The 23,211-nt window shown below is 45.4% G+C and overlaps 1 protein-coding gene across 1 annotated transcript; it reads left to right on the forward strand.

Annotated features, from left to right (window-relative positions):
• The first annotated feature begins 5,649 nt into the window (after positions 1–5,649).
• On the forward strand, positions 5,650–21,308 carry LOC115112868 (fascin-2-like). Its single transcript, XM_065012646.1, has 4 exons — positions 5,650–5,936; positions 6,154–6,264; positions 6,304–7,021; positions 21,011–21,308. The coding sequence occupies exons 2-4, from the start codon at positions 6,160–6,162 to the stop codon at positions 21,169–21,171; spliced, it is 984 nt and encodes a 327-aa protein (XP_064868718.1). The 5' UTR covers positions 5,650–5,936; positions 6,154–6,159; the 3' UTR covers positions 21,172–21,308.
• The last annotated feature ends 1,903 nt before the right edge of the window (positions 21,309–23,211 follow it).

The following is a 23,211-nucleotide window of genomic DNA, read 5'->3' on the forward strand; positions in this document are numbered from 1 at the left end:
CTCTCTCCCGTCCCCGTCTCTCTCCCCGTCCCCATCTCTCTCCCCGTCCCCGTCTCTCTCCCGTCCCATCTCTCTCCCGTCCCCGTCTCTCTCCCCATCTCTCTCCATGTCCCCATGTCTCTCTCCCGTCCCTCTCCTCCCTCCCCATCTCTCTCCCCGTCCCGTCTCTCTCCCCATCTCTCTCCCGTCCCCATCTCTCTCCCTCCCCATCTCTCTCTCCCGTCCCGTCTCTCTCCCCATCTCTCTCCCGTCCCCATCTCTCTCCCCTCCCCATCTCTCTCCCGTCCCCGTCTCTCTCCCCGTCCCCATCTCTCTCCCCTCCCCATCTCTCTCCCCGTCCCCGTCTCTCTCCCCATCTCTCTCCATGTCCTCTCTCTCCCGTCCCCGTCTCTCTCTCCCGATCTCTCTCCCTCTCCTCGTCTCTCTCCCCATCTCTCTCCCGTCCCCCCGTCCCTGTCTCTCTCCCCATCTCTCCCAGTCCCCATCTCTCCCGTCCCCTCTCTCCCGTCCCCATCTCTCTCCCCATCCCCGTCTCTCTCCCCGTCCCGTCTCTCTCCCCATCTCTCCCCGTCCCCGTCTCTCTCCCGTCCCCATCTCTCTCCCGTCCCCGTCTCTCTCCCCATCTCTCTCCCGTCCCCATCTCTCTCCCCATCCCCGTCTCTCTCCCGTCCCGTCTCTCTCCCGTCCCCATCTCTCTCTCCCGTCCCGTCTCTCTCCCCGTCCCCATCTCTCTCCCCGTCCCCGTCTCTCTCCCCGTCCCCATTTCTCTCCCCGTCCCTGTCTCTCTCCCCATCTCTCTCCATGTCCATGTCTCTCTCCCCGTCCCCGTCTCTCTCTCCGTCCACATCTCTCTCCCCTTCCCCGTCTCTCTCCCCATCTCTCTCCCCGTCCCCATCTCTCTCCCCGTCCCCGTCTCTCTCCCCATCTCTCTCCCCGTCCCCGTCTCTCTCCCCATCCCCGTCTCTCTCCCCGTTCTCATATCCTCTCTCACCATCCCTCTACCTTCTCCCCCCTTTCTCTCCTCCTCTTCCTCCCTCCATCATCCTCCCTCCCTCTCTCCCTCCTCTCTCCTTGGAGGAGGTGTAATGATAGCTATTTGAGTGTCATCAGAGGAGCACAGTTATGGCTTCTAATGGCTTCTAAAGCACCATTCCAGTTGCCACAGTGAACCTGGCACAGCCGCCATCCCACAATAACATCTGGTTGGCCATCGACAGCCGTTGCCGTGCCAACGGCAGCGAGAGCTACGGAACATCAGAAGACGATGACACCCCCCCGGTCACAGAGAAGAGCTGATGACGCGTGGGATATGGTCCACATGAGGAGGAAATATAATGGGGAGAATTATAATAATATAGTAAATAGAAGCATTCTTTTTATTAAATAATATTTATTGTTATTCAAGTGTGTGTGTGCTTGAGTATGTGTGTGTATGCTTGAGTGTGTGTGTGTGTGTGTGTGTGCGTTTGCTTCTTCTCCTTGATGAGGGCTCAGGTATGCTAATGTAAGGTTCTGATTTCCAATTAATCTCTGTTATTTCCTAGATAAGGAGTATTCAGTTCACCCTGTGTAGACTAGTCACACACACACACAGACACACATACAAGCACTCCAGATCTCCTTACCAAGAGGACCAATTGACTTGTCCAGGAAGGAGAACCCAGCGGCTCTAGAAATAGAACAAAGAAATTGGACATTCCAGTCTGCAACAGCAGATGACTGCTAGTTAGAATCTAGTCTGGTGTATTTCTCTCTGGGCTATCAGATGGATGTCGTCTTTTATTAATGTTTTCCTATTCTATATTATCTGCCATAAGTTGGGCCATTTGTGAATAATGCCATAAGTTGGGCCATTTGTGAATAAGGCCATATGTCGCGCCAATTGTGAATAATGCCATAAGTTGGGCCATTTGTGAATAATGCCATAAGTAGGGCCATTTGTGAATAATGCCATAAGTAGGGCCATTTGTGAATAATGCCATAAGTAGGGCCATTTGTGAATAATGCCATAAGTAGGGCCATTTGTGAATAATGCCATAAGTAGGGCCATTTGTGAATAATGCCATAAATTGGGCCATTTGTGAATAATGCCATAAGTTGGGCCATTTGTGAATAATGCCATAAGTAGGGCCATTTGTGAATAATGCCGTAAGTAGGGCCATTTGTGAATAATGCCATAAATTGGGCCATTTGTGAATAATGCCATAAGTGGGGCAATTTGTGAATAATGCCATAAGTGGGGCAATTTGTGAATAATGCCATAAGTTGGGCCATTTGTGATTAATGCCATAAGTGAATAATGCACGAGTAGAATAAATAGATGCTGTCACAAGATATTGATAACAACAGTTTGATCTAAATAGACAGATGTTACTAAAAAAAGATATTGTGAAAACTTCCAGAAACGTCATCTGTTTGTCCATACTTGTAATGGATTGAGGCAATTTGTGTCAAGCCGTCAAGTGTGTGTAGCAAGAGCTCCCTCTGCTGGCCTTGTTTGGCGCTAACCAGTGTTTTATCTGCTGTCTCAGTGACTGATCACTAGTCCACAGACAGAAGGGGGTAACGCAGACATGTCACAGGGGCTATAAAGCTGAAGCATCCTCAGAACGTTTTCTCATCAACAAATATGATAGTGGGAGCGTAGCCGCTGGAAGTAGGGGTGCTTAGGGTGCTGCAGCCCTCCCTGAAAAATCATTCAAAAATGAATCTCCCAAAAATAGTACACTGGTAGGTAGATCATGCACCTTATCTGCCCATGACATGGTTCATATGCTTTGTGCTTCTAGCTCCCTCATAGTGGTATGTGTGGGGGGATGTATTTGTCCTATTTCACACATAGACAAGTGTGCTCAGGGATTTGATCCAGCAACCTTTTTGTTACTGCCTAGCGCTTTCACCGCTAGGCTACGTACGTGCGTGTGTGTGTGTGCGACTGGTCAGGGGGAGGGGTACCTGGTAGTAGATTAGCCAGGTTGGGATCACTGGGAGAAGAAGGGTTAAGGAATAGACACGCCTCTTTACTTTCCAAATCCACTTTATATACACAAGGGCCCTACTCTAAAACAGGGGAGAAAAGATGAAGTCATGATTAGTACTCTCACTAATAGCGTCAGCTGTCAAAGAAGCTTACCGATCGCTGCAGCTGTACACAGCCCATCTGTAAATAGCCCATCCAACCAACTACCTACCTCATCCTCATATTTGTCTTTGTTTTCCTGCTCTTTTGCACACCAGTATTTCTACTTGCACATCCTCATATGCACATATATCACTCCAGTGTAAACTGCTAAATTGTAATTACTTCGCCACTATTGGCCTATTTATTGCCTTACCTCCTTACTTCATTTGCACACACTGTACACATATTTTTCTATTGTGTTATTGACTGTAAGTTTGTTGATCCCATGTGTAACTCTGTTGTTGTTTTTGTCGCACTGCTTTGCTTTATCTTGGCCAGGTCGCAGTTGTAAATGAGAACATGTTCTCAAATAGCCTACCTGGTTAAATAAAGGTGAATTTAAAAAAATGTTTAAAAAAAAATAGTAGCACCAAGACACATTGTTGCCCTCTCTTTCCTCATCTTTCTTTCTCCCTGTCAACTTTTTCACCTCCCTCCCTCCCTCCTTGTTCCATGGCTTGGCTGTAGCATAAAGATGAAAGGTTCATGTTTGTTCCATGGCTTTGTTGTAATGTTTGGGTATTTAGGAATTGGAGAAGAAAAATGATGTCGCACAGCCCTAGGACCTCACTGTGACCTCAGGGTTGAACCTTTTTAAACCAAAGATGTGCCTGTTTAAGGGACGTGCTGATCAAACGTGCTCCTGGCCAAGAAGGAATCTGGAATGTGAATAAAGGGAGGTGAGAAAGGAGAGGAAGAAAAGGAGAAAAAGAACAGAAGAGAGTGAGACCGTGGGAGGCAGAAAGTGACAGAGCGGTAAGAAGAGAGGGAGAGAGATGAAGAGGTGAATGAGAAGGTATATCTGGCTGACTGACTGTTGGCTGACGGGCTGACTGACTGACTGGCTAACTGGCTGACTGGTTGGGTGACTGATCACTAAGGCCAGAGTTGGAGACTGGTCATGAGACCAGTGGCTCAGTAATCTCATAGACAGGAACTGGGAGAGAAGGAAAGAACAGGGATTTAGAGAAACAGAGAGACTGGCTGAGAGAAAGAGAGAGAGAGAGACTGGTGACAGGCAGACAGGCAGACAGAGTGAGTGAAGACTAGAGGAAGAGGGTCGTTGAGTGAGACAGGGACTAAGGGAATGATTGAGTGAGAGGCAGACATTGAGGGAGAGGGTCGTTGAGTGAGACAGAGACTAAGGGAATGATTGAGTAGGAGGCAGACATTGAGGGAGAGGGTCGTTGAGTGAGACAGGGACTAAGGGAATGATTGAGTGGGAGGCAGACATTGATGGAGAGGGTCGTTGAGTGAGACAGAGACAAAGGGAATGATTGAGTAGGAGGCAGACATTGAGGGAGAGAGTCATTGAGTGAGACAGGGACTAAGGGAATGATTGAGTAGGAGGCAGACATTGAGGGAGAGGGTCGTTGAGTGAGACAGGGACTAAGGGAATGATTGAGTAGGAGGCAGACATTGAGGGAGAGGGTCGTTGAGTGAGACAGGGACTAAGGGAATGATTGAGTGGGAGGCAGACATTGAGGGAGAGAGTCATTGAGTGAGACAGACACAAAGGGAATGATTGAGTGGGAGGCAGACATTGATGGAGAGGGTCGTTGAGTGAGACAGAGACTAAGGGAATGATTGAGTGGGAGGCAGACATTGAGGGAGAGGGTCGTTGAGTGAGACAGAGACAAAGGGAATGATTGAGTGGGAGGCAGACATTGATGGAGAGGGTCGTTGAGTGAGACAGAGACAAAGGGAATGATTGAGTGGGAGGCAGACATTGAGGGAGAGGGTCATTGAGTGAGACAGAGACTAAGGGAATGATTGAGTGGGAGGCAGACATTGATGGAGAGGGTCGTTGAGTGAGACAGAGACAAAGGGAATGATTGAGTGGGAGGCAGACATTGATGGAGAGGGTCGTTGAGTGAGACAGACACAAAGGGAATGATTGAGTGGGAGGCAGACATTGAGGGAGAGGGTCATTGAGTGAGACAGAGACTAAGGGAATGATTGAGTGGGAGGCAGACATTGAGGGAGAGGGTCGTTGAGTGAGACAGAGAAGGAAGGATACATTAAGGGAGAAGGGGAGAGGTAGTCTGAAAGAGGGAAGTTGAGAGAAGAGAGGGGGAGAGGTAGTCTGAAAGAGGGAAGTTGAGAGAAGAGAGGGGGAGAGGTAGTCTGAAAGAGGGAAGTTGAGAGAAGAGAGGGGGAGATAAGAGCGTCTGCTAAATGACTTAAATGTAATGTAAATGAGAGGTAGTCTGAAAGAGGGAAGTTGAGAGAAGAGAAGGGGAGAGGTAGTCTGAAAGAGGGAAGTTGAGAGAAAAGAGGGGGAGAGGTAGTCTGAAAGAGGGAAGTTGTGAAACGAGAGGGGGAGAGGTAGTCTGAAAGAGGGAAGTTGAGAGAAGAGAGGGGGAGAGGTAGTCTGAAAGAGGGAAGTTGTGAAACGAGAGGGGGAGAGGTAGTCTGAGAGGGAAGTTGTGAAACGAGAGGGGGAGAGGTAGTCTGAAAGAGGGAAGTTGAGAGAAGAGAGGGACAGAGGGTGACGTCACTACTTGGATTGCAGTGTTGAGTCCTACTAACTACTATAATCCTGATTAGGGAAAGCCTAAAGGAAAACCCCAGGAGCCCTGAACGACAGAACGAGAAAGAAGGAGTAGAGAGAGAACGACAAGGTCACCTGCTATCAACCACCCAGAGAGAGACAAGAGGAGAGGAGACAGAGACAGAATAAGGATTCTTTTTAATCTGGGAATTAGGAGCGTAGGAATCACATAAACTACAGAAAAGGAACCACATAATCACAGTAAGGAAATTATTAATCTGTGTAAAAAATGTTTTTTTTTAAACGGCAGAGAAGCAGGAATTTGTAGTCCCTGCATTACATACCTACCTTCTTCATTGATTTCTTCTCATATTTCATTGCCTCATTCTGCCGACCCCTCGTACCTCACCTCTCGCCATACTTGTCATTCCCCTATAACCTCTGCCCTCTTCCCTTCCTCCCCTCTCCCCCTCTCCAGGTCAGGATGCCCACTAACAGGACAAACTGTCCACTGAAACTGCAGTTTGGTCTGATCAATCATGAGAGTTGCTACCTCACTGCAGAGGCCTTTGGCTTCAAGGTGAGATACGTCATCTGACACAGTTTAGTCTTACTGTGTCCTGTCTAGACTGGTCCCAGTCTGAAGAGGAAGCAGGTGTGGATGTTAGAACAGGACTCCCAGGACCCCCAGGTGGTCTACTTCCGCAGCCATCTGGGCCGATACCTGGCCTCCGACAAGGATGGCAAGGTCACCTGCGAGGCAGAGGTCCAGAACAGAGACTGCCGCTTCCTGATCGCTGCCCAATCAGACGGCCGCTGGGCACTGCAGTCTGAACCCTATCTGAGGTTCTTTGGAGGTTCCTGTGACTACCTGTCCTGCTTCACCCAGGTGATGACAGAGGCAGAGCTGTGGACAGTACACCTGGCACTCCACCCGCAGGCCAACCTGCTCAGTATAGCCCGCAAGCGCTATGCCCACCTGTCACCCTGCAATGGTGAGATCGCCGTGGACCGGAACATTCCGTGGGGGGTGGCAGCGCTCCTGACGCTCGTCTACCTGGATGGGAAGTACCGGCTCAAGACCTGTGACAGCCGTTACCTAGTCAACGATGGGAAGCTGTCAGCGGAGAGCGGGAGGGGCACGGGGTACACACTGGAGCTGAAGTGTGGGAAGCTGGCGTTTAAGGACTGTGAGGGGAAGTACCTGAGTCCCATGGGCCCCACGGGGACACTGAGGTCTGGCAGGTGCAGCAAGCCGGGGAAGGACGAGCTGTTTGACCTGGAGGAGAGCCACCCTCAGGTGGTGCTGATGGCAGCCACCCGTAAATATGTGTCTATACGGCAAGGTAAGACATACACCACATACACAGTAGAGGAAACACAGTATGAACATGTGCATCACACACACGTAAATAAACAGTACACACCTCTTACATTGTCTTTCTGTTTTTAGTTTCTCTCTCTCCTCTCTAAAACTACTCTTACAACTGCTACTACTACAACTACTGCTACTCCCACATAATTCTCGTACCACTTGATACCTACAGTGGTAACTGAGCTTTCAGATGTACAGGAAAAACATTAGTGGCCGTAATGAATATGCATGGACTCATACCACTGCCACTCGATAGGGATGTTTGACAGCCGATAGGGACTGTTCCATTATTATGGGTAATGTAGTTTTCAGGTTCCTTACCTTGTCATATTGCCTGAGGTTGGGTGTTTCCTCAAAGACCAGATGAACACAGTTGATATGGTGTCGTGTGTGTGTGTGCGTGCGAGTGTGCATGCGTTGATTGATTGTTCTGTTTCTAACATTCTATTATTGTGTTGTTATAGGGCTTTTAGTAGTAAAATTCCACTGCTTCCTTACAGTAGCTTAAAGGACTATTTTAGGATGTTGGCAATGAAGCCCTTTATATACTTGCCCAGAGTCAGATGAACTCATTGATAGCATTTTTATTTCTCTGCATCCAGTATAAAGGAAGTTAGAGGTAGTTTCGTGAGCCAATGCTAACTAGCAGTTACATAAACTTCCAGTCATCGCGCTAACACTAGTTAGCAACTTCCTTCAAACTGCACGCAGAGAGTTTAAACTGGTATCCACAAGTTCATCTGACACTGGGGAAGTAGAAATGCTGAAGTATCCCTTCAACTTTAACTTACCTTTATTTAACTAGGCAAGTCAGTTAAGAACAAATTCTTATTTTCAATGACGGCCTAAGAACAGTGGGTTAACTGCCTGTTCAGAGGCAGAACGACAGATTTGCACCTTGTCAGGTCGGGGATTTGAACTTGCAACCTTTCAGTTAGTAGTCCAAAGCTCTAACCACTAGGCTACCCTGCCGCCCCAACTATAGAGTGCTTTTGAAACCCACTGCAGAATAATGTCTCTTTCCCATTGCCCAAGCGACAAACAACTGCATTATCATAGACCCGGTAACTGATTCCAGAATCTACCATGTTATTAGTATCTCATCTGTTAAAATCGAGATTGAATATAGAGTAGAGGTTGACCGATTATGATTTTTCAAAGCCGATACCGATTATTGGAGGACAAAAAAAAGCCGATGCCGATTAATTGGCCGATTGTTAAAATGTATTTGTAATAATGACAATTACAAAAATACTGAATGGACACTTATTTTAACTTAATATAATACATCAATAAAATCAATTTGGCCTCAAATAAATAATGAAACATGTTCAATTTGGTTTAAAAAATGGAAAAACAAAGTGTTGGAGAAGAAAGTAAAAGTGCAATATGTGCCATGTAAGAAAACTAACGTTTCAGTTCCTTGCTCAGAACATGAGAACATATGAAAGCTGGTGGTTTCTTTTAACATGAGTCTTCAATATTCCAAGGTAAGAAGTTTTAGGTTGTAGTTATTATAGGAATTATAGGACTGTTTCTCTCTATACCATTTGTATTTCATATACCTTTGACTATTGGTTGTTCTTATAGGCACTTTAGTATTGCCAGTGTAACAGTATAGCTTCCGTACCTCTCCTCGCTCCTACCTGGGCTCGAACCAGGAACACATCGACAACAGCCACCCTCGAAGCAGCGTTACCCATGCAGAGCAAGGGGAACAACTACTCCAAGTCTCAGAGCAAGTGACGTTTGAAACGCTATTAGCACGCACCCCGCTAACTAGCTAGCCATTTCACATCACATCGTTACACCAGCCTAAGCTCGGGAGTTGATAGGCTTGAAGTCATCAACAGCATTTGAATGAATGCTTACGAGCCTGCTGGTGCCTACCACCGCTCAGTCAGACTACTCTATCAAATCATAGACTTAATTATAACATAATAACACACAGAAATGCGAGCCTTAGGTCATTAATATGGTCGAATCCGGAAACTATCATCTCGAAAACAAGATGTATTTTATCTAACGGGTGGCATCCATCAGTCTAAATATTCCTGTTACATTGCACAACCTTCAATGTTATGTCATAATTACGTAAAATTCTTGCAAATTAGTTTGCAATGAGCCAGGCGGCCCAAACTGTTGCATATACCCTGACTCTGCGTGCAATGAACGCAAGAGAAGTGACACAATTTCACCTGGTTAATATTGCCTGCTAACCTGGATTTATATACTTCTGTGTATTGATTTTAAGAAAGGCATTGGTGTTTATGGTTAAGTACACGTTGAAGCAACGACAGTCCTGTTTCAGGACACGCTAGATAAACTAGTAATATCATCAACCATGTGTAGTTATAACTAGTGATTATGATTGATCAAGTTTAATGCTAGCTAGCAACTTACCTTGGCTTCTTACTGCATTTGCGTAACAGGCGGGCTCCTTGTGAGGCAGGTGGTTAGAGCGTTGGACTAGTTAACCGTAAGGTTGCAAGATTGAATCCCTGAGCTGACAAGGTAAAAATCTGTCGTTCAGCCCCTGAACAAGGCAGTTAACCCACTGTTCCTAGGCCGTTATTGAAAATAAGAATGTGTTCTTAACTGACTTGCCTAGTAAAATAAAGATTAAATGAAGATGTAAAAAATAAATAATAATACAATTAAAAAGTCGACCTCTAATCTAGAGTAAATCTTTCCAAGAATCTAGAGCAGGAGTATTATTCAAAGTCGAGGTCGCGACCCAAACTGTAATGGGGTCGCCAAAAAATTAAAATAAATCTTGGAACAAAAAATTTAAATTTAAAATTTAAAATTAAGAGGACATACACTATATATATATATATATATATACAAAAGTATGTGGACACCCCTTCAAATTAGTGGATTAGTCCATTTCAACCTCACCTGTCATAGGATGCCATCTTTCCAACAAGTCAGTTCGTCAAATTACTGCCCTGCTAGAGCTGCCCCGGTAAACTGTAAGTTCTGTTATTGTGAAGTGGAAACATCTAGGAGCAACAACGGCTCAGCCACGAAATGGTAGGCAACACAAGCTCACAGAACGGGACCACCGAGAGCTGAAGCGCGTAACTCGTAAAAACCGTCTGTCCTTGGTTGCAACACTCACTACCGAGTTCCAAACTTCCTCTGGAAGCAACATCAGCAGAACTGTTAGTCGGGAGCTTCATGAAATGGGTTTCCATGGCCAAGCAGCCGCACACAAGCCTAAGAGCACCATGCACAATGCCAAGCGTCATCTGGGAGTGTGTAAAGCTCGCTGCCATTGGACTCTGGAGCAGTGGGAAAGCATTCTCTGGAGTGATTAATAACTTTTTCCCATCTGGTAGTCCAACAGACAAATCTGGGTTTGGCGGATGCCAGGAGAATGCTACCTGCCTCAATGCATAGTGCCAACTATGTTTCGGGCTAGTTAGTTCCAGTGAAGGGAAATCTTAATGCTACATCATACAATGACAGTCTAGACAATTCTGTGCTGCCAACTTTGTGGTAACAGTTTGAGGAAGGCCCTTTCCTACATTAGCATGACAATGACCCCATGCACAAAACGAGGTCCATACAAAAATGGTTTGTCGAGATTGGTGTGGAAGAACTTGACTGGCCTGCACAGAGTCCTGACCTCAAACCCATCGAACACCTTTGGGATGAATTGGAACACCGACTGCGAGCCAGGCTCTTTTTCTTTTGCAAAGGTAGCAACAGCCAAAATAGTCAGTATGCTGGCAGAGCTTAAATGCTCCAATGCCACAGGCCTGGATAATATTCCTGCAGGTTTCTTATAGATTCTGCTGAGCAAATTGGCCCTTGTATTACGCATATTGTTAATCTCTTGAACAAGGCACCTTTCCCAGGGACATGAAACAAGCTAAAGTTATACCTCTGTATAAGAAGGGGATAAAGACTGACCCTGGAAATTATAGGCCTGTATGAATATGTTAACAAACAGGGTCTAATGTATGATTTTCAGTCGGGTTTTAGAAAAACATACTCCACTGATTCATGTCTACTTTACTTGACTGACTTCATCAGGAAAGAGATTGATGAGGGAAATCTGTGTGGAATGGTACTGCTTGACCTACAGAAGGCCTTTGATACAGTTAACCACTGTCTCCTAATCTCCAAACTGGAGGCGCTGGGATTAAGCAGTATCCATCCAGGCTGGGTAAAGTCCTATTTATCAGGAAGAGAGCTGTAACGGCTTTCATCGGAAGAAGAGGAATCATCGGACCAAAATGCAGCAGGGTACGTGTTCATCTTTAATAATTGCACCGAACATTGCATAAACAAAACAACAAAAAGGAAAACCGCAACAGTCCTGCAAGGTGAATAACACTAATCAGAAAACAACCCACAACCTAAGGTGGCAAAACAGGCTACCTAAGTATGATTCCCAATCAGACACAACGAAAGACAGCTGTCCCTGATTGAGAACCATACCCGGCCAAAACATAGAAATACAAAATCCTAGACATACAAACATAGAATACCCACCCAAATCACACCCTGACCAAACAAAAATAGAAACATACAAAGCAATCTATGGTCAGGGCATGACAAGAGCAAGTAGTAGAGGCTAATGGTTCACAGTCCTTAGATCAGAGAAAGCCTGCAGATCCTGATCTTTTTGATCCCTGCTTTTTAAATCTGGCAGCTGATTTCATAGCTGAACCACTTACATATCTGTTCAATCTAACCCTGGAATGTAATGAAATTCCGAAAATCTGGAAATCAGCATTTGTCTTAAGACTTTTAAAAGGGGGAGATCCAACTCTTTTAAATAATTATAGGCCAATCTCAAAGCTGTCAGCCCTGGTGAAAATACTTGAAACCCTTGTGAGTGAACAGCTAAAATAGTTTTTATTTACAAACTCTATTTTATCAATGTACCAATTGGGACTCAGGAAGAAGCTGGCCTTCTCTAGTCACTCGTAGGCTCAGGCAGTGGCATAATTTTATTTACAAAGCCATTTTGGGTTTACTACCTTTTTATTTGGGAATTTTTATTGTCCAGAAATGTGGTGGATACTCACTTAATTCGCTGGACTTTATCCTGCTAACTGTTCCAAATGTCCGAACTGAATTTGGTAAAAGGGCTTTTATGTACTCTGCGCCATCGTCTTGGAACGCTTTACAAAATACTTTTAAACTGGAAAAACTTGTCCCGATTGGTATTTTTAAATCACTGATGAATGATCTTGAGACTGATTCCCTGACCTGTCAATGTTTTTAATTTGCTGTTTTTGATTTTGTTATACTCTTGTGAATTCTATGGTTTTTACTAGAATACTTGTAGTTTTTCATGTTGTTTGTCTGTAATTTTTGTAATGACTTGGTGCTGCCTATCTTGGCCAGGACAAAAGAGATTTTAAATCTCAATGAGCCCTTCCTGGTTAAATAAAGGTTACGTTTAAAAATTTAAAATAAACTGTCTCAGGCAAAAACCAATGAGTTGTGGCATTCCACAGGGGAGCGTGCTTGGGTCTCTGCTGTTTTTATTGTATATTAATGATATGAAAGATGCTTGTTCTTGTCGTATTTTTCTTTATAAGGATGACTCTACACTTCTGGTGTCTCACAAAAGTAAAACTATGTTGGAGAGCATATTTAGCACAGAGCTTACTAACATTAGCAAATGGCTTGGAGATAATAAACTATCTCTGCTGAAGCAATTATTTTTGGATTCAGACCTAAATTGTGTAGGTCGTCTGAAATCAGGGTGGAGTTAGGGGGTGAGGTGCTGACTACTAAAACCTCTGTTAGCTACTTGGAATGTATCCTTGATGGAAGCTTGGGAGGTGTGAGTATGGCCAATAAGGTGCTAGGGAAGGTTAATGCCAGGACTAAGTTTTTGGCTAGGAAGTCCAAGCTGCTTGATAAGGACGCCATGAAAGTGCTAGCTACTGCCCTCATTCAATGCCATTTTGACTATGCTAGTACTTCCTGGTTTGGGGGCTTATCTAAATTTATGAAGGGGAAGCTCCAGATTGCCCAGAACAAGCTGATTAGGGTAGTATTGAAGGTGAGTCCACGTACTCACATAGGCAGGAGCTGCTTTCAGGAACTAAACTGGCTGCCTGTTGAGGCTAGGGTGTCCCAGATTAGACTACGTTTGGTTTACAGGAGTATTTATGGTTCTGTCTGTTGAGGCTAGGGTGTCCCAGGTTAGACTAGGTTTGGTTTACAGGAGTATTTATGGTCCTGCGCCCAGATATCTAAGTGATTACTTTCCTCGTGTTAGGGATGCACACAATCACAGCACCAGATCAGGTGTTGCTGATATGTGCTTATACAGGTTCAGGAGTAATGCTGGGTAAGGTACTTTCTTGGATACTGGAGCCTCAGAATGGAATGAGTTGCCTCTGCCTATAAAAACAACGTCCTCTCTGGACAGCTTTTAAAATAAAGTAAATGTCTTCTGTGCCCATATGAATAACCCCTATGATGTAACTGGAATGATGAGATAGATGTTCTTCTTTTATGTTTTTGTTTTATTATTTCACTGCCATACTGTGTTCGATCTTGTCTAGCCATCTTGTCTCAAGAGGACCACAATGATAATAAGTCCCAGACTTTATTGTGTGTTATCCTCGATGATTTTATTCATGTGCATGTATGGCTTTTAAGTTTTATGTGTGTTTTCTTTTAATGGTTGAATTACTAAACCAAACTAAACTAAAAAAAGGCCTTATCACCTAACATCAGTGCCCAACCTCACTAATGCTCTTGTGGCTGAATGGAAGCAAGTCCTCAGAGCAATGTTCCAACATCTAGTGGAAAGCCTTCCCAGAAGAGTGGAGGCTGTTATAGCAGCAAAGAGGGGACCAACTCCATATTAATGCCCATGATTTTGTAATGAGATGTTCGACAAGCAGGCGTCCACATACTTTTAGTCATGGGACAATATACAAATATTTTTGAGAAAGATAATCAGAAAAATACAATTTAATTGAGTAAGATCCAGATGCAGACCATGTTGAAGTAACAATGTTTATTACAGCAACAGGGGCAAAGGTACAGAATGGCAGGCAGGCTCAGGGGCAGGCAGAGTTGTCAGGTGGGTGGGTACTGGGTCAGGACAGGCAAGGGTCAAAAACCAGAAGGATGAGAAAAGAGAGACGGGAAAAGCAGGAGCTGACACAAAACGCTGGTTGGCTTGACAAACAAGACGAACTGGCAACAGACAAACAGAAAACACAGGTAAAAATACATAAGGGATAATGGGGAAGATGGGTGACACCTGGAGGGGGTGGAGACAGCGCAAAGAGAGGCGAAACAGATTAGAGCGTGACAGTACCCCCCCCCCCACCACCACCACCACCACTTGGCGTCCTACCTGGGCGCATACCTGGTTGACCGGGTGCCGGCGATGGATGTTGGCGATGAAGGCTGGGTCCAGGATTTCTCTAGTGGGGACCCAGCACCTCTCCTCTGGGCCATAACCCTCCCAGTCAACCAGATACTGGCCATCGATGACCCAGGGAGGAGAGGTGGGCCTGGAAATGGAAGACAAGGGACTGTGAGACACGGGATTGATACGGGACACATGAAAGGTGAGGGGTATACGAAGGGTACGGGGAAACAGAAGACAAACAGCAGAGGGACTAATGACCTTGGAGATGGGGAAAGGGCTGATAAACCGGGGGGATAGAGCCATACCGTCTGCCCGAGACGATACCAGGGAGCCGGGGTCCGATGGAGATCCGCTTGTCGTACCTGGAGAAGGTCATGAGGAGGGCCGACCGGGCTCTCCTCCATGTACGACTACAGCGGTAGACAAACATCTGGGCAGAAGGTATGCCGACCTCCTCTTCCTGCTCAGGGAAGAGCGGGGGCTGATACCCCAGGGAACACTCGATAGGGAGAAAGCCCCGTAGGAAAGGGTGTTGTGGGCATATTCGACCCACACAAGCTGCTGGCTCCAGGTGGTGGGGTTGGCGGAGATCAGGCAGCACAGGGTGGTCTCGAGGCCCTGGTTGGCTCGCTCTGACTGGCTGTTAGACAGGGGGTAGAACCCGGAGGACAGGCTGGCCGACGACCCAATGAGGGTGCAGAATGCCTTCCAGAAATGGGACAAAAACTGAGGACCCCAGTCAGAGACCATGTCCACGGGCAGCCCATGGATACAGAAGATGTGCTGCACCATGAGCTGGGCCGTCTCTTTTGCAGAGGGTAGTTTGGGGAGAGGAATGAAGTGGGCGATTTTGGAGAACCGATCCACCACGGTCAGGATGGTGGTGTTGCCTTCAGATGGGGGAAGACCCGTGACAAAGTCCTGGGAGGTGTGAGACCAGGGACGGTGGGGGACAGGCAAAGGTTGGAGGAGACCAGCTGGAGCTTGCCGTTGAGTCTTGTTCTGTGCACAAACTGTGCAAGAGGCAACAAATGCGGACACGTCCGGGACCATGGTAGGCCACCAAAAGTGCTGTCGCACAAAGGCCAGAGACTGATGGGTGGCAGAGAAAATCTCTGATGGATTAGTCGGTCCTGATCCAGTTTAGTGTGGGCAGGCAGGTGGACGGGCTTCCAGGTAGGCCAACACCAGGAAAGTGGAGATGGGTCTGGGTTCTGTTCCCAACCTTACACTAGACTAGTGCAGCACAAGGGGATGTGTGAAATGGCTAGTGGTTTTCAAACCTCTCCTCAGGGACCCCCAGCTGTTCCATTTGAACTATTCCATGGCTAGCACACCTGATTCAACTTGTCAACTAATCATCAAGCCCTCGAGGAGGTGAATCAGGTCGGCTAGTTCAAGATTACAACAAAATTGCTAAACGTCTGGGCATCCCCTAGTAAAGGTGTGAAACCACTGCCCTGGGCTGTGTAGCAGTCAGTGTGCAACACCAGGACACCATCCAAATGGCAGCATCTGGTATGCTGGACTAACCGTGGTGTCAGCAACGCCTTTCAAGATATCAGATAGGTATATCATCTTCTATTAATGGCCCCTGAAACCTGTCTTCTTCCTCTCTCATTCTGTCCTCCTTTCTCTCCTCTTTCTCTCTATATGGGCTGTAGTGTGATCACAGCTGAGCTCCGTAAACTGTTATGGTGATGGTGTGCTGTGAACTGGACAATAAAGCGTGACGCACTGCTGAGATGAGAATCCCTTCAAACAAATAGAGGAGAGATTTTTACACTCCTATACTGGGGGATAGATAGGCTTAGTTGCTTTAGAAACCTCAGTGTAACTTAGGAGGACCCCAGTGTATGAGACTGGTTAGTCAAGTGAAGGGGCTGGCAGAATCTGCCTAAATCAAGTCACATTTTATTTGTCACATGCACCGAATACAACAGGTGTAACCTTTACAGTGAAATGCTTAAGTGTGTGCATGCCTGTGTCCGTTGGTGTGCATGCAAATTAAAGCTTGCGTGTCGTGGTTGGTGTGGAAGCGTAGGCCTCTCCCACTGAGCATGGACCAAACAATCTGCTCTTTTTTGCTTATTCTTTTTTTCTCTTCCCTCTTTCATTTGGGGATTGGATGGATTGGCACTCCAAGGCTGCTTAGAGCATGGCCCCACTGGGAGAGAGAGAGGGGGATAGATAGAGATGGGAGGAGGAGTGGACGGGGGATAGATAGACACGGGAGGAGGAGTGGACGGGGGATAGATGGGTAAGGGATCTGTGTCATTAAAGGATTAACAAAATGATTTAGGGATATTCTGGGATACGTCTAATGTTGGCATGAGCCCTCCACAATCTGTTTCACTGGGGCTTTGTTGTGGTGTTGTGCTATTGTTTGTTTCCTAATACAAACCACAACATGGATACCATGAATAAGACTAACATTTTGTGTTGAACATTAATTAATTCATGGGTTAATTGGTTACAGCATGGCCAAATCAAACTGCCTGTTTTGGTCACAAAGGGCTAGTGATGTGTGTGTATGTGTGTATCATATGTGTGCCTTTGTCTATCAAAACTTGAAACTAATGCCCAATGTATATAGTCACCTCATATTCCGTGCATATACTGTTGTTTACTCACTGTGTAGGTACAGTGGGGTAAAAAAGTATTTAGTCAGCCACCAATTGCGCAAGTTCTCCCACTTAAAAATCACAAGAACGGTGAGCAAAAATCCCAGAACCACACAGGGGGACCTAGTGAATTGACCTGCAGAGAGCTGGGACCAAAGTAACAAAGCCTACCATCAGTAACACACTACGCCGCCAGGGACTCAAATCCTGCAGTGCCAGACGTGTCCCCCTGCTTAAGCCAGTACATGTCCAGGCCCGTCTGAAGTTTGCTAGAGAGCATTTGGATGATCCAGAAGAAGATTGGGAGAATGTCATAAGGTCAGATGAAACCAAAATATAACTTTTTGGTAAAAACTCAACTCGTCGTGTTTGGAGGACAAAGAATGCTGAGTTGCATCCAAAGAACACCATACCTACTGTGAAGCATGGGGGTGGAAACATCATGCTTTGGGGCTGTTTTTCTGCAAAGGGACTAGGATGACTGATCCGTGTAAAGGAAAGAATGAATGGGGCCATGTATCGTGAGATTTTGTGTGAAAACCTCCTTCCATCAGCAAGGGCATTGAAGATGAAACATGGCTGGGTCTTTCAGCATGACAATGATCCCAAACACTTCGCCCGGGCAATGAAGGAGTGGCTTCGTAAGAAGCATTTCAAGGTCCTGGAGTGGCCTAGCCAGTCTCCAGATCTGAACCCCATAGAAAATCTTTGGAGGGGGTTGAAAGTCTGTGTTGCCCAGCAACAGCCCCAAAATATCACTGCTCTAGAGGAGATCTGCATGGAGGAAGGAGCCAAAATACCAGCAACAGTGTGGGGAAACCTTGTGAAGACTTACAGAAAACGTTTGACCTCTGTCATTGCCAACAAAGGGTATATAACAAAGTATTGAGATAAACTTTTGTTATTGACCAAATACTTATTTTCCACCATCATTTGCCAATAAATTCATTAAAATTCCTACAATGTGATTTTCTGGATTTTTTTTCTCATTATGTCTGTCATAGTTGAAGTGTACCTATGATGAAAATTACAGGCCTCTCTCATCTTTTTAAGTGGGAGAACTTGCACAATTGGTGGTTGACTAAATACTTTTTTGCCCCACTGTATATACTGTATTCTCAACATAGCTCATCCTAACATACCTTCTATTGTACATACCACTTTCTTTTCCAGATTCTATACTGTCTATACACACCATGTATTTATATTCTGGATTCTGACACATTCTATACTGTCTATATACACCATGAATTTATATTCTGGATTCTGACACATTCTATACTGTCTATACACACCATGTATTTATATTCTGGATTCTGACACATTCTATACTGTCTATATACACCATGTATTTATATTCTGGATTCTGACCCATTCTATACTGTCTATATACACCATGCATTTATATTCTGGATTCTGACACATTCTATACTGTCTAAACATACCATGTATTTATATTCTGGATTCTGACACATTCTATACTGTCTATACATACCGTGTATTTATATTCTGGATTCTGACACATTCTATACTGTCTAAACATACCGTATATTTATATTCTGGATTCTGACACATTCTATACTGTCTATACATACCATCTATTTATATTCTGGATTCTGACACATTCTCACTCTAATATTAATTCTATTGCACCGTTTGAGCTAGTAACATAAGCATTTTGCTGCACTTGCTATAACACCTGCAAATACAGTATGAATACATGACCGATAAACTATGATTTGATTGGATGGACCTGTTTCAAGCCACATGTTTTTGTAGGTCAGTTGGTAAAGGCCTCCTAAAAAAACGTGCTATGTCGCTAAAGTACGGTTTTAGGTAACTAAGGTGGTTTTCAACCCAGAGAATAAATAAGGAATGTACAGTATACTAGTGAATGGCTTTCAAGCTCTACTAAAATATACTGAACAAAAATATAAAAGCAGCATGTAAAGTGTTTGTCCCATGTTTCCTGAGCTGAAATAAAAGATCATAGAAATGTTCCATGCACACAAAAAGCTTATTTCTCTCAAATGTTGTGCACAAATTTGTTTACATCCCTGTTAGTGAGCAGTTCAACTTTGCCAAGATAATCCATCCACCTGAGAGTTGTGGAATATCAAGAAGCTGATTAAACAAGATGGTCATTACACAGGTGAACCTTATGTGGGGACAACAAAAGGCCACTCTAAAATCAGCTATTTTGTCACCCACACAATGCCACAGATGTCTCAAGTTTTGAGGGAGCGTGCAATAGAAATTATGAGAAAGGATCTGTACACAATTCCTGGAAGCTGAACATGTCCCAGTTCTTTCATGGCCTGCATACTCACCAGACATGTCACCCATTGAGCATGTTTGGGATGCTCTGGATTAACATGTACAACAGCATGTTCCAGCAACTTTGCACAGCCATTGAAGAGGAGTGGGACAACATTCCACAATCAGCAACTCTATATGCAAAGGAGATGTGTCACGCTGTATGAGGGAAATAGTGGTCACACCAGATACTGACTGGTTTTCTGATCCACATATATATGTATATATATATATATATATATATATATATATATATTTTTTTTTTTTTTTAAGGTATCTTTGACCAATGCACATCTATATTCCCAGTCATGTGAAATCCATAGATTAGGGCCTAATTCATGTATTTTAATTGACGGATTTCCCTGTATGAACTGTAACTCAGTAAAATCTTTTAAATTGTTGCATGTTACATTTATATTTTCTTTCAGTATGTAATTAATGTTAATGCAATTAGCATTCGGCATAATGGACAGAGGTTTTTAACAGTATAGTGGGTCATCCAAAGGTGTGTGTTTAAGAGTGTGTGCCCATAGATTTCAGACAGCCTGTAATGATGGCCTTTTAGGCCTAGGCTTCCCGCTAGCTGGACAGCTTCCGATGAAACTGGAGGGCACACAATTCAAATAAATAATCATACAAATTATGGATATTAAACATTTAGGTACAAATAAGTGTCTTATATCGGTTGAAAGCTTCAATTCTTGTTAATCTAACTGCACTGTCCGATTTACAGTAGCTATTACAGAGAAAAGATGCCATGCGATTGTTTGAGGATGGCGCCCCACATCAAAAAAAAATCCACTGGCACAGGTTTCATAAATTTACAAATAGTGATTAAATATTCACTTACTTTTTGAAAATCTTCCTCTGATTTGTCATTCAAAGGGTCCCAGCTATAACATGTAGTGTCGTTTTGTTAGATAAAATCATTCTTTATATCCCAAAAAGTCTGTTTAGTTGGCGCCATCGATTTGAGTAATCCACTCGTTCAACATGCAGAGAAAGGAATTCGAAAATCTACCCCTAATTTTTTTTAACAAGTCAAAATAAGTTTCCATTTACTCCTCAGATATCCTAAAATGTAATCAAACTATAATATTTCTTACGGAAAGAGGAATGTTCAATAGGATTTTAGCAGGTGCGTCCTGTCTTAATGGTGCAAGCAAACAATAATTTCCAAGACTGTGTCTCTGTACTAAAACTGATATTTCTTACTTGTTTTTGAAATTGCAAGCCTGGAACCTTGAACATAGACTGCTGAAACCCTGTGGAAGCCATAGGAATTGCATCCAGGGAGCTCATTTTCAAAATGACCTCATATTTGCCATTCTAAGAGGATGGTCTTTCAACAAAAGAAATCAGGTTGTTTTTCTTTGGATTTTCTCCTGTCATATCTATTGTGTTATATTCTCCTACATCATTGTAACATTTCCACAAACTTCAGTGTTTTCTTTCCAATGGTACCAATTATATAAATATCCTGGCTTCAGGGCATGAACAACAGGCTTTGGGCACGTAATTCAGGCGGAAATTATGAAAATAGGGGCCTAGCCCTGAGAATTAGGGGATCAATGAAACATTCAGATGGATTGATTTCGGACTGAACATATAATAAAAATAACTTAACTGATGTCACACCTCTGGCCCCTCCCAGGAGTGAGCATCTCAGCCAATCAGGAGGACGAGACGGACCTGGAGACGTTCCAGATGGAGATAGACAAGGAGAGCAGGAAGTGTCTGTTCCGGACAAATGAGAGAAAATACTGGGCCCTGGTGGCCAATGGAGGCATCCAGACTACAGCCACGGAGAGGTAACCCTAACCCTAGCTCCAGCTGCAACCCTAACCCTATCTCCAGCTGCAACCCAACACCTAGCTCCAGCTGCAACCCTAACCCTAGCTCCAGCCGCAACCCTAACCATAGCACCAACTGCAACCCTAACCCTATCTACAGCTGCAACCCTAACCCTAGCATCAGCTGCAACCCCAACTATATCTCCAGCCTCAACCCTAACCCTAGCTCCAGACTCAAACCTAACCCTAGCTTCAGCTGCAACCCTAACCCTAGCTCCAGACTCAACCCTAACCCTAGCTTCAGCTTCAGCTGCAACCAGAAACCTAGCTTCGGCTGCAACCCTAAACCTAGCATCAGCTGCAACCCTAACCCTAGCTCCAGCTGCAACCCTAACCCTAGCTTCAGCTGCAACCTTAACCCTAGCTTCAGCTGCAACCCTAGCCCTAGCTCCATACACAACCCTAGCCCTATCTCCATCTGCAACCCTAACCCTAGCTCCAGCTGCAACCCTAACCCTAGCTCCAGCTGCAACCCTAACCCTAGCTCCAGCTTCAGCTGCAACCCTAACCCTAGCTCCATACTCAACCCTAGCTCCATACTCAACCCTAGCCCTATCTCCAACTGCAACCCTAACCCTAGCTTCAGCTGCAACCCAAACCCTAGTTTCATCTGCAACCCTAACCCTAGCTCCAGCTGCAACCCTAACCCCATCTTCAGCGTCAGCTACAACCCTAACCCTAGCTTCAATTGCAACCCCAACACTAGCTTCAGCTGCAACCCTAGCCCTAGCTCCATACACAACCCTAGCCCTATCTCCATCTGCAACCCTAACCCTAGCTCCAGACTCATCCCTAACCCTAGCTGCAGACTCAACCCTAACCCTAGCTCCAGCTGCAACCCCAACTTCAGCTGCAACCCCAACCCTAGCTCCAATTGCAACCCCAACCCTAGCTCCAATTGCAACCCCAACTCTAGCTCCATACTCAACCCTATCCCTAGCTCCACACTCAACCCTAGCCCTAGCTCCAACTGTTACCCTAGCCCTAGCTCCAACTGCATCCCTAACCCTAGCTTCAGCTGCAAAACTAACCCTAGCTCCAGCTGCAACCCTAACCCTAGCTCCAGCTGCAACCCTAACCCTAGCTCCAGCTGCAACCCTAACCCTATCTCCAGCTGCAACCCAACACCTAGCTCCAGCTGCAACCCTAACCCTAGCTCCAGCTGCAACCCTAACCCTAGCTCCAGCCGCAACCCTAACCATAGCACCAACTGCAACCCTAACCCTATCTACAGCTGCAACCCTAACCCTAGCATCAGCTGCAACCCCAACTATATCTCCAGCCTCAACCCTAACCCTAGCTCCAGACTCAAACCTAACCCTAGCTTCAGCTGCAACCCTAACCCTAGCTCCAGACTCAACCCTAACCCTAGCTTCAGCTTCAGCTGCAACCAGAAACCTAGCTTCGGCTGCAACCCTAAACCTAGCATCAGCTGCAACCCTAACCCTAGCTCCAGCTGCAACCCTAACCCTAGCTTCAGCTGCAACCTTAACCCTAGCTTCAGCTGCAACCCTAACCCTAGCTCCAGACTCAACCCTAACCCTAGCTCCAGCTTCAGCTGCAACCCTAACCCTAGCTCCAGCTGCAACCCTAACCCTAGCTCCAGACTCAACCCTAACCCTAGCTCCAGCTGCAACCCTAACCCTAGCTCCATACTCAACCCTAGCCCTATCTCCAACTGCAACCCTAACCCTAGCTTCAGCTGCAACCCAAACCCTAGTTTCATCTGCAACCCTAACCCTAGCTCCAGCTGCAACCCTAACCCCATCTTCAGCGTCAGCTACAACCCTAACCCTAGCTTCAATTGCAACCCCAACACTAGCTTCAGCTGCAACCCTAGCCCTAGCTCCATACACAACCCTAGCCCTATCTCCATCTGCAACCCTAACCCTAGCTCCAGCTGCAACCCTAACCCTAGCTCCAGACTCATCCCTAACCCTAGCTGCAGGCTCAACCCTAACCCTAGCTCCAGCTGCAACCCCAACCCTAGCTTCAGCTGCAA

The sequence above is a fragment of the Oncorhynchus nerka genome, linkage group LG28 (assembly GCF_034236695.1).
Source record: "Oncorhynchus nerka isolate Pitt River linkage group LG28, Oner_Uvic_2.0, whole genome shotgun sequence".
Taxonomy (NCBI): domain Eukaryota; kingdom Metazoa; phylum Chordata; class Actinopteri; order Salmoniformes; family Salmonidae; genus Oncorhynchus; species Oncorhynchus nerka.

Bases quoted from the DNA above. Each gene is read 5' to 3' on its own strand.
- LOC115112868 (XM_065012646.1), top strand. From the start codon at position 6,160: ATGCCCACTAACAGGACAAACTGTCCACTGAAACTGCAGTTTGGTCTG. The intron at 6,265-6,303 runs GTCATCTGACAC...TGTCCTGTCTAG, and splicing joins TTGGCTTCAAGGTGAGATAC to ACTGGTCCCAGTCTGAAGAG. The intron at 7,022-21,010 runs GTAAGACATACA...GGCCCCTCCCAG, and splicing joins ATATGTGTCTATACGGCAAG to GAGTGAGCATCTCAGCCAAT.